Source organism: Candoia aspera, chromosome 1 (genome assembly GCF_035149785.1).
Source record: "Candoia aspera isolate rCanAsp1 chromosome 1, rCanAsp1.hap2, whole genome shotgun sequence".
In the NCBI taxonomy this organism is placed as follows: Eukaryota; Metazoa; Chordata; class Lepidosauria; order Squamata; family Boidae; genus Candoia; species Candoia aspera.
The window spans coordinates 244,956,634-244,968,968 of NC_086153.1; the positions used below are offsets into that span (position 1 = coordinate 244,956,634).

The 12,335-nt window shown below is 39.6% G+C and overlaps 1 protein-coding gene across 1 annotated transcript in view; it reads left to right on the forward strand.

Annotated features, from left to right (window-relative positions):
* Positions 1-11,642: 11,642 nt before the first annotated feature.
* ABCC8 (ATP binding cassette subfamily C member 8) overlaps positions 11,643-12,335 on the forward strand; it is an 82,101-nt gene continuing 81,408 nt past the window's right edge. The window contains 1 exon segment of the mRNA XM_063289398.1: positions 11,643-11,792. Coding sequence (XP_063145468.1) covers positions 11,645-11,792 — 148 coding nt within the window. The 5' untranslated portion in view covers positions 11,643-11,644.

Sequence of the window (12,335 nt, forward strand, 5' to 3'; positions counted from 1 at the left end):
TACCACACATGGAAACAAAATTCTCTCCATATAGATCAGTTATGTGGCACTGTGTCTTGCATGCATAGTAGTGTGAATGTAACACTGGGCCAAAAATAATAATAATTTCCATAGTGGTATAAATACTGAAGGGTAACATTTTAAAATTTCATTGCTTTATTGTAGATTATTATTTTACAATGCTCAGGTACCTCAGAGTCACAATATTTAATATGAGCCTATCTATCAAAGTTTATATTCATGAAATTATCTAATGTATGAAGTAGAATTTTGGAATCAGAGTCCCGTATTGTCGATCAAATTTTTCATTAAAAGAATCATACAAATTTATTCTTAGCACAAGCAGGATTTTTATGTGTTTGCAATTTCATTTAAATTTCATTGTAAATATTATGTTGTTTTTAGTGTCCTTTTCTAACTTACTAGTATTTGAAATATTTATGATAAAGCAATTACAAAAAGGATAATACAGATTTTGTAAATATTATGCCTTTTTGAATTGCTATCTTGAATCTTATTGCTAAATGGCTAGGTACCCTAAAGCAGTGTGACAGGATACCTAAATATGCATTAAAATTTCTTAAACTGTATTTAAAGGCAATATTTTGAGATAAAATGTTTATTGCCAAATATATGAACTATTTTGAATTTTAATAGTACTGTGATAGTTACTTATTAGTGAAAGATCACTCACATTATTGATATATCAAACAGTCAAAAACCTTTGAGGGCATAATTAAGAAGCACTTGTACCCATACTAAGTGTGTATGAGGTGGGCATAGTAGTGTAGTGATATTTTGAAAGGCTGAAGGTATTTTGATATCTGAAGTGAAGGACATGATATCCACCCCTCTCAGCTTTCCAACTGAATTAGCACGAACCTGCCATCTTGTGGATTTTGAGCCTCTCCTGTGGACACTCCTGGTGAAATACTAGTGGCACCCTGTACTTGGATAGCATTCTCCATTACACTCAGCTAGGGAATGTAGGGTAAGCAGCATGGCAGCTCCACCTCTGTCTTCCAGTACTTTGCCATCACTTCCTGATTCCCGGGAACTTCTTTCTGAGCTTGCAACCTTATATTTCCTAGTGGTAGATTAGTCATGGAAAAACATGCAGAAATAGAAGTTTCCAGATCCAGTTCTTGGTATATCATATAATTCAGCTAAAGAGCTCTGCCCTAGATTTTTAACCCGAACTATACTAGATAGAATATTAGTCTAACAGCGTAAGCTGTCATGAGAACATGATTAGGAACCTTAATTTTTGTATCATTTCATTCCTAGATTCTGTGCTCATCTTTTCCATACTGCAGCAGATAACTCGTAGGAATAATAATAATAAGGTTTCAGCATGGGGGGGGGGGCAGGAGGAGGAGGAGGTGGCAGTTACATGTCTAACAAAATGTGGCATGGGACCTTGAGAGAGATGGCAGAGAAAGTAGAAAAGTTAGAAAACACTGGGATTCTTTGTAAACTAAAACATGAAACTTTTCTTGATAGTATGAACATTCTAAAAGCAACCTCAGGACATTCTACAGTCACTGTATTACAAGCATTTACATTGGCTGTTCACACAGTGCAGCTAACAAGCTGCCATCATAGCCCTTGGTCACGTGCTGTTTTTTAGGTAATATAGTGGGCTTATTTGGTCATCCAAATCCAGAGCAGCTGCCAATGGGTCAATAGAATCTGGAATGTGTAACCCATGAAGCTTAATTTGGTTTGTGCAAATCAATAATGGAGACTACTTCAGGCTTGGATGACACAATAAGCCCCAAATCTAGTTTTAAAAAATTAACCAAGCTTTCTGGGTCACTGTGTTGTACAACCATTGTGCTGCAGTTGGTATTATATGTCAGACTTGCATGAGTTACTGCAACATGGAATATTCTTATGCAATCAGTCCCTGCCCTTTTTCAGGATATTCCAATTCAGCTTTTCCACCTCCAACCAGCAGTGTTCCATGACTACTATATACACTGGCATTATTTGTCTGGTTTCAGGATTCTCTTTCCCTTGAAGATTTTTTTCTGAAGTTTTGGGGATGTATTCTCTTCCTTCCTGTGAATTAGTGGTACTGTTTTGGCTAAATAAAGAGACACATTTAGGGAAAGAGTTTGTTACTGGTTTCCTTTGAAGCAATGTTTCAACTTTCTCAGGATAGTTTATTTAATTTAATCTTTTATTTCTTTATGTTTTTTAAAAGACTTGACATCTGTATTTGAGACAATAATATAGAGCAAATTTTTCTCACAATAATTAAAAGGCACTTATTGTCTCTTAGGAATTTCTTGGCCATGCTACAAACATTACACATTTTCCAATGTGTCCTTACAAAACTCTGAAAGGAAATGGGAACTACAGAAAGCAGTCAAGAATTCTGTGGCACTGTAAATGCTAACCAAGTTATTTTGGCAAGAATTCCATAGACAAAGGACTACCTTATTAGAGTTAGGCAGAAATGTAGGAATTGTAAATGTAGACATTTGTACACATGTACACATTTGAGAGTTTTTAAATTCTCACACCATATTTGCACAGATGCAGGTAAATGCATTGAAATCACCCTGAGATGTTGATTATAGCACAGTGTTTACAATGCCACAGATATCTGTAGGAATAAGCAATCCTAGAAATTCTGCTTGCTCTCCTGCCCTATTTAAAATCCCATCACTGTGTAATATTGCTGGTATCAAGGTTAAAAGTATCACACTGAGCTGTAATATATTCCATTTTTCACATTTCACTTTTAAGTAAGTAGTAGGCTATGGCAATGAAAAGTGCATATGCAAAACCAATTATGACTCAATTTTCTTGATTCCTACCTTTGATAGGGAGATCGATAAGTAATCAAAATGCTGTATATATTCACAGATAAGGTGACCTGCACATAAGTCAACCCACATTTTTCATGGTATTTGGTTAAAAATTTGAGGATCGCCTTATCTGCAAATGGGCTTACACATATGGAAAACAGGGTGCTTTTTACTTTTAAAAAGTATTACTGTATATACTTATGGATACACCCATCTGCGGATAAGCCAAATCTGATTTTTGGGGGTAAACTTTGGCACCTAAAATTCTCGGCTTATCCACAAGTACATGGTATCTGCATCTGAGGGTTGTAAGGGGTGAAAGATAGCTGGACTTCATAAATCCTGTGCCACAACAGAGAAATAAAGTTCAGGTATTTTATAAACTCTAATTATATCCAATGAAATGATACTGTCATACAGCAGAAAAGCAATACTTTTAATCATTTTAAAATGTCAGAATACTGTATGTATGTATGTACGTATGTATGTATATAAATAACTTACATGGCTGCCTATCTCAGTGATCCCAGATGGCTCACAACAATCATAAAATAAAAACAAGAGAATCAAAACAGACCATCCCTTCTCACCAGGCACCAGACCAACCAAACTCCTAAGCTTGCATCCAAGGAATTATCAATGGAAGGAGAATGACTCTTGATGCTACTGTTGCACAAGCTAACAAACTTCTCATTACGCGACTGAGAAATATGGTATAAAAAAATATCAGGGTTGTGAAAACTGGTGCAAAGCAATGTGCTATTGCTGTTATAAACATAATTTCTCTAAGCTTAGAGTCATTTTCCTCATGCAAAAACTGTTCCATAAAATAAACTCAACTCTTCCTCAGCAATTATGCAAACATGTTGTAAACCATGTTTGGATTTCAGACATCTTTTTTACTCTTCTAGTCTTGTCTCTTTTCCAGGATGCAGGTCACTGATCTTATCCTCCCTTAGCTTCAGCATATTTTTGTTTACCCATTGCTCAAGAGGAAATTGAAGCAGGAGAGAAAAGTTTTTTCTCCCCTATGTGAGACAGATCTGACAGTTATACTGACAGGATTTGGGGTGGAAAAATAAAATCATTTTAATATATAAAAACCTGAAGCATGTTGAGAAAATTATTTCTATCTATTTTAGTTATTTAAAGAATAATTAGGATGGCCCATCTGCCAAAGGAATTTCTTCCCATCAGACTGTTGCCAGTTGTTTCTGCTCTGGTTGCATTAGAATAAAATGCTTTTTAAAATAATCAGGCCAGCAATTTTACACAAGAGTTTTGACAGAGTAAAAGAGGCAGAGAATATTTATAGGACCCATCACTCCACCTCTTTCTCTTAGAGTGGAGTTTAAAAATCTGGGCCTTTCAGAATTAGCTCAGAATTACAAAAATCAGATGTAAGTCTGACTTTTACCACTATTTCTTCAGTGCTTCAAAGCTACCTTTAGAGGCCTTATTTCAGTATGTATATGTTTGTAGGCTGGTCAGTAGAAGTCAAGAATATAAGCATAACCAACTTATTGGGACTGTGCATCCTTTGAAAATGATGTGGAAGTGCTTTGTGCCTTCTGCAATCACAGCATCTCTCTCAGGAGTGTCTGCAGGAATGTAAAAAAAGTCCAAGGTGGTGCCACAACCATGCGATCAAAGCCCTGTCACAATGCACATACAAGAGGGGTGGGGCTTTGATCACATGGTTGTGGCACCATCTTGACTTTTTTTACTCTCTCCCTGCAGATGGTCCCCAGTTTAAGAACAAATTCTGTTCCTAAGTCTGTCCTTAAGTCGAATTTATATATAAGTCGGAACAGTTATTCAGTATCAATTAGTCAAATGTTTGTCAGAATGGAATGGAATGGAATAGACTTTTATTGTCATTCCACTATACACCAAGGTACACATTAAAATGAAATTCTCTTGCAATTGGCTCACAAAAAAATAATTATTATACTATATGATATATATATTTACCATTCCTCTCCCCTAATCATTATCCCTAATAAATAACATGGTCCTACATACAACATGTGCCACGATGAAATGAGATATAATAGATATAATATATAATATATATTTTACCTTTCTATGCATATAAAACACTTAAACACTTCCAAATACACTAAAACATCTTAAACATAATAATACACATGTTGTGTATTTAACCCGAAACATTACTTAACTTGAATTTTTAATATAGTAGTTTTTATGGCAGTCCATTCTTAACTAGGAGTCATCTATAAACTGGGACATTCTTAAACCGGGGACCTGCTGTATTATCAAAGCTGTACCTCTTTTTTCAGCTTCCATGTGAGCCTGAAAAAAAGATGCCACTGCCTTAAGGTATGTATGTATGTATGTATGTATGTATGTATTTTTAAGATTTATAAGGCTGTTCAGCTCAGTGTGACTCTGGGTGGTGTGTAGTGTGAACACAATAAATCAAAAAGAAGAAACAATAAAATCATGTAACACTAAACAGACAATATATAGATGTAAAATGTAAAATAGTGACCAAGCACACAACAAAACAACCACAAGGAGACTCCCCTTCACCTGACCCCTAATGCCTGTGGGAAGAGCCAGGTCTTTATCCAGCTCCTAAAGGCCTATCATGTATCATGTATCGGGAGAGTTCACTCTAGAGAACAGGGGCAACCACAGAAAAGGCGCACTTCCTAGGTCCCATAAGATGACATTTAAAAGAAGGAACCTGGAGCATGTCCTCCCTGTGGGAGCTTGTGAGACCGATAGATGTTCTGGGGAAAAGGTGGTCCATCAAGTAACCTGGTCCTATGCCATGGAGGGCATGGAGGGCTTTAAAGATAATAATCAGCACCTTCAATTGCACCCAGAAGCATGCTGGGAGCCAGGGCAGCTCATAGAATAGCAGTTTTACCCAGGTCTGAATCCTGAGTGGAAAGGGTTCAGATAATCTTCCTCCAGGGCCTTCAGAAGCTGGAGGCCAATCATCTTCTCCACCACCTTCCCTAAAAAGGAAGAATGAAGATTGGACAAAAATTGTCCAGATTGGCTGGATCCAAGGAATCCACTCTTAAAGCAACTGTATCTCCCCCCCCCCCCGCCACCCCTTTTCTGGTTGCTGTGGAAACCTGAAAGAAGTCAGTCTGTTTGAATGAGTGAGGTCCAAAGTAGTTCTTCCTAATAATTTTTATTCCTAATAAATTTTAAAGTATGCACAGCCCTACAAATCTTAATCATACATACATTTGGGGTAAGTTGTTGTATTCTTAAAGCCTATCTTTGAACCTGGAGGCAAAAATTATGCAGGAAGGAACAAAGTACTCAAGAGGCAAAGAGGTTGGCTGGGAAGAAGCTTCAAATATAGGAAAATATTTTGAAGCAGCAGCAAGAATGAAGACAATGTGCCAGATAAAAAAACCTGAATTTTAAGATTTTACTTGTCCTTTTCATAACTAGGCTAGATGCAAAAACACATGGAAGCACCAAAGGAAAACAAAATAAGCTTAGCTTGGTTAAGAAAGTTGTTGGCTCACATGTCACCAGGTAATCACTCTGACGTTGCTCTCCATCTGGACACAATGTGATTCAGTTTATTTACACCTCCGGGAAATGACAGCACAAATGGAAAGCAGACCAGAGTCAATATGCCAGCCAAGCTCACTCCCAAACAGATACGGCATCTTTTTTATACATATGTTTCTAAATAAGGTGGTGCAGAAAATTTCCACTGACCCTTGAGTTATCACATTGCTATCAGAAATCCAGCTCTTTTACAAGGTCAGTGCCTTGTTAATTTTATAAGTGAAGACTCTATTCTTTCCAAGCTCTGGAACCTCCTAGAACTGTTACACAAGTGAAATTACTGTAGTTTGTTCCAGATAATCATTTTCCTGTATCCTAATCAAGACCATTAAGTATTTTGTTAGAAGAAGTTAGATGACGTTCTTGACATGACGGGAATACCCTAAAACTACAGTCTACTTGAAGAATCAGAATAATAACAACTGAGAAAAATATTTAAGCTATATTCCAATTTATGTTTTTTTAATGTAAGTTAAATGCTATTTTTAAAATACGTATGCAAAATAATTCAAATGTAAATGACATTATAACTAAGAAAAATACATTTCAGAAAGGTTAAACAGAAAAGGAAATTATTTTCAGGAACATTTTCATCAGCATTGAAAAGCACTGGGAGCTGGGGGGGAAATTGTGATTAAAAATGTAACACGCCTTGCTTTTTTAGGAACCATCACTCAGTATAAGGTAACATCAGCATGATGCCACTGTGTTCCCTGATCAGATATCTCCCACTCCAGAAAACACTGTCCTCTCTCCAGTTCAATTTGGTTTACTCTCAGTGGCTTCATTGGATCACCAAGTCTGATCAGAAACCTAATCCTTGGCACTATTTGGTAAGATCACTCTAAGACAGTGGTGGACACACTTTTTTGGATTTGTGCTTCAAGCTAATAGTGTTTGCAAGCAGTGACACTGTGATATCATGGAAGTAGGTGGAACCAAACAGTTTGGATTTTATTTGGCAGGCCTTCAGGGGTGAGGGCAATCCTTTTAGCATTATTGAATCAAAAGGCACCCATTTTGCTCCTCAAAATCTTCCCATATCATTTTCTTCTCCTTAGAATGTTTCATGGGTTCACTTTAAAAACTAAAATACCGTTTTCTGTCCATGTGACAGCAGTGTTTCATTTCTGGCATGAGCCAACACACACTCTCTAAGTATAGCCTAGAGAAGGAAGAAAAAAAAATGTCACCAAGTCTTATCTCAAAAAGTTAGACGGCGCAAGACTGCCCACTGAACTCAACTATGCCAATTCTATCCATAGAATATTTTTGCTATATTGAAAGTGAGTTCTTTATAACTTGATTTTTCATTTTTCTATGAATGGAAGGTTGTTACCAGAATTTATGAAAAGAATTCTGATCCAGAGAAAGGACTTCTGGCAGAAGGAGAAATAATTATACTGGCAATCATATGAGGTCCCCCAAGCTTGGAAGCAGTTTGTGAGAGCAAAGGGATCCAGAGGTGTGATATAACATCAATATATAAAACCTTTTCTTTTTTCTTTCATCCCTTTACCAGCAGAAATATTTTATAAATATTATTCTGCTGAGAGCCAGTTTGGTGTAGTGGTTAAGGCATCGGGCTAGAAACTGGGAGGCTATGAGTTCTAGTCTTGCCTTAGGCACGAAGCCAGCTGGCTGACCTTGGGCCAGTCCCTCTCTCTCAGCCCTGAGAAGGAGGCAATGGCAAACCACTTCTGAAAAAACCTTGCCAAGAAAACTGCAGGAACAAGTCCAGGCAGTCTCTGGGAATCAGACACGATTGAATGGATTTTTTTAAAAATCCATTTACGGGAGCTTAAGGATCTCATCTTTTACTCAGCAGAAATCCTATTTCTTTTTCTAAAAGATGTTATGATTCAGGTATTTGGTATTGGGTGGGAATTAAGATACTAACTGTGCTTGAAAAGGGACAAATGAGGGGAATGAGAACTATGAACATATTTGTAGGGAGCTGACCTTTGTGCTGAATTTTTACAAGATACATGGGATCAGGTGAATTTGCTAAGATCCACAATATTTAATCCAAACCTGTAAGGAAGTAGCCTTTATTCTTTTATTTCAAAAGGGCAGAATCATATACTCATACATCCTGCTTTTGAGAGGGCACGTAAAAGGGCAAGAGGGGTGTAAAGCCTTTGCAATCTCCATATCTCCATATAACTAAAGGAATAAAACTTCAGTTATGCAGCAGCTTGCTTAGTTTCATCTTGCGTGTTAAGTCTACATGTACATTTGTTCTCCCTAGGAAAACTTTGCAGGGACACATTTGATGACAACAGAGGTAGGAGTACGCAGTGTCAGCTGTCAAGTTAAGACAGCAGATGTCCACATTGCTACTTGTATTCTTCATTTTTGTTATTTTCATATGCTTCCTTCAAGGATTGCTTGTCCTGTGAGAACAGAAACACTGAGAAGCTGCCATAACCACTGACCATCTTATCCAGATGCTTCTATGGCTTCTGAGTTTTCAGCATTTGCCATACATTGTCAATGATATTTCCACAGCTGTTAGAAAAAAATCATTTGCAAAACAAAAACACAAGCTGAAATTTTCAGAAAGGAAAATTGTGTGATCTCTGTCATGCTTTGCATTTTTTCTGGTTTTTGAAAGACTGTAGCATATACATATAACCTGAATGTACTATCTATGAGCATTGCATATATTATTAGAATATTTAGGTGCAGCAGTTTGGTGTGAATCTAGGACCTCTATCATCATTTAACTATAACTTTATTTATTTATTTATTTATTTATTTATTTATTATCTTGCCTTTCATTCAGGGTGTCTGGACACCCTGGAGAAGATGCTGATGCTAGGAAAAGTGGAAGGCAAAAGGAAGAGGGGCTGACCAAGGGCAAGATGGATGGATGATATTCTAGAGGTGATGGACTCATCCCTGGGGGAGCTGGGGGTGTTGACGACTAACAGGAAGCTCTGGCATGGGCTGGTCCATGAAGTCACAAAGAGTCGGAAGCAACTGAACAAATAAACAACAACAACAACAACTTTCATTCAGGTGCTCCGAAGTACTCCCTCCTACTACTTTTCCCTACAACAACCCTGTGTGATAAGCTGGGCTGAGAGAGAGTGACTTGTTGAGGTTTTCCTACTAATAGATTATTGTGCCTAGTCATTTTGGCTGAGTGAAAAAGGTTGCAAGTGATTGTCTCCTCGCACGTGCTTCATGCAAATAGCCTGGGGGAGGGGAGAATCCTGCCCGGACTTGTCTTCTCACTTCTTCTTTTTTCTCTCACTGGAAATGTAGCTCAGCAAGGCTTGCTCCAAAAAGGGAGCTAGGTCCTTTAAATGTTTTGCTTTTGTTTTTGTTTTCTGTAAATAAATTATTTTTATAGAAATGCTTGGTGTGTGACTTTCTTGACCTCTCCTGGGCTAAAGGCTTTCCCAGCATCTGCAACATGACTGACACAAAGTCATCTGTGGAGCTTCCATGACTGAAGATGGACTGGAACCTGGACTGGACTACTCCAACACAGCACTTTATCCATTATGCTCCATTGGCTCTCTAAATACAGTAGACATGTAATATGCCAAAAGAGACCCTTTCATATTTAATATGAAATAGTTATTTAAATCTGAAATCAGTCAGATTATTTCTGGCACAAAAATCTGTTACATTTTCTTAAAGCTTTGAAATATTCACAAATGCCCTTCCTCTCTTTTTACAATAGGAAAGCCTCTCTACTTTAATAGATTAGCCTTCCTCAATCTTTGGATGAATTGGGGCCACAACTCCAGAATGGCCAACTAGTTGGAAATTCTAGGAGTTGAAGTGCACCACATCTTGAGAGCAGAAGACAGAGAAGGCTAATTTACATGAATTGTTTGGCTTGCTTCTATGGCATTAAAAAACTAATATATTACAATTTATTTGAGTTTTCACTTTATTTTCAGTATTAAAAATATATAGTATTCTGCTGTATTTCAACTTAAATTATGATTTATTTCTACTTGAGATCACATGCTTCAATTCCCTTTTCTCATTCTGATTTCCCCATTCATTGCTAATAATACGATTTGTTTCAGAAATAAAATTGTGCAAAGTAGAAAGCATACATTCCATTAATGCATTAGAAAGAAATAATTTGTTCATCCATTTATAATAGTCCTAACAAGCTTTCCAGACTTTCTTACCACTAAACTTTCTTCAAAAAACATTCAGTAGATCAAATACATATAGCTGCATCCTTCCAGCCACTTATCTGATTTATTTCCAACTATGAAATCCCATTTTGAAAAACCCAATTTTTGTAAAAGTTAGCTATTGTTTTGGATAAAAGTACACAGGGCAAGAGGTTTTTATTAGTACTTTTACTAGTACTTGTGGGATGACATGTCTTTTGAATATCACCACCCCCTTTCTCAAGAAAAACTATTCTCTCAAGAAAACGAGTAAGTAATGAATAAATATGATGGCACTGGGGTTTTATTGTGCTGCCAATTGCAGTGCCTCAGCTGAGGCTGTGAACGTGCGTGTGAGTGAGTGGGTTGGTGTAACTGGGCTTCACTGACATCGAGCCAAATTCCGCCGAAATCATGTTATTTAACGCTTACTACTACACTGTGCGCTTCCATTCCTATTTTACTATGTATGCTGCTTTTTCTCTCTGCAAAGCCTGATGCTCTCCCCAGGCAATCAGGGCCAAGTGTCAAGTGGGCCTGTCTGCAGTAAAACTGTTTATAAACAGAGGACGCGGGCTTTCCCATGCACGGACGCCTGACCGCAAGACAGAGGAGAGGCCGTTTTTTGGCCGACGTGAGGAAGCGGCTCCTTTAAGTACCGCGCTGCGCCTTCTCTTTCTCTCAGCTGCTCCCGGAGCTGCGGCGAGGCGAAAGCGTCCGGTCTATTGTTGGAGAAAGCGCACGCGCGCGCCGCTTTTGCCAGCGGGAATCCTCGCCGCCGCCAACCGCCCGGCTCAGCGCGACCAAAGCATCCCCTCTTTCTGCCGCTCACCTGTCGGCGCCGAAGGCAGGTCCGCGCGCCTCCGCGCGGCAAACCCTCCAGCACGCGCGCGTGTGCTGCCGAGGAAGCGCTTCTGGACGCCTTCTGATGGCTTTCTCCGCGCGCACCGCCTCACTGCCGCGCGAACGGCCCGGCCCGGCCACGGCGTCCCTCAGGTAAAGGTGCACGGAGAGCGCCGCCAAGGCAGGAAAGCCGGAGCCTTTCAACCGCGCCGTGTGCCTGTGCGGTCCGGCCTCCCCTTCATCCCGCCGCCGCTGCCGCCCCCCACCATGCCGTTGGCTTTCTGTGGCAGCGACAACAACTCGGCTGCCTACAAGGTGACCGACGGGGTGCTCAACAACGGCTGTTTCGTGGACGCCCTGAACGTGGTCCCTCACGTTTTCCTGCTTTTCATCACATTCCCCATTCTCTTCATAGGTGAGTGCAGCGTGCGGAGGAGGGAGGGAGCGCGGGGCGGGCAAAGAAATGCTTTCCAATTCTTAGCGCCTGTCCCTCCCGCGGTTTGCTGCGCCCACATCCCCGCTTCCCAGCAGAATCCCCGTCCCGCGGACCAACCTCCCAACTGGGTTGCGCTTCTGGGTCACCTTCCTTGGCGTCGCCCATCTTCAGCGGGGCGCAGGAAACAGGAGGACCGGCTGCTTATTCGCAGACCTCCAGGGAACGGGTGAATTGAAGTAAGCGAACTCCTTGTGGGCTGAACGAAGCTGACCTGCTTTCTTCTTTCGCCGGCCCCCCGCTTCACCCAGGCAAATCTCCTTTGGCAGCCAATGGCATGGATGGGGTGCAGGTTCCATCGAGTCCACTTGGCTGGGTCTCCAATAGGTTTAGTGAAATCAAACTTTTTTCTTTTGCAAACACAGCTGAATTGTCAGGTATCATAAACAAAGGGGATGTATGACTCACAGTATGAAATGGAATTGAGCAACGAGGTTATGGTGACTTTAAAAGGAGAGTCTGAAA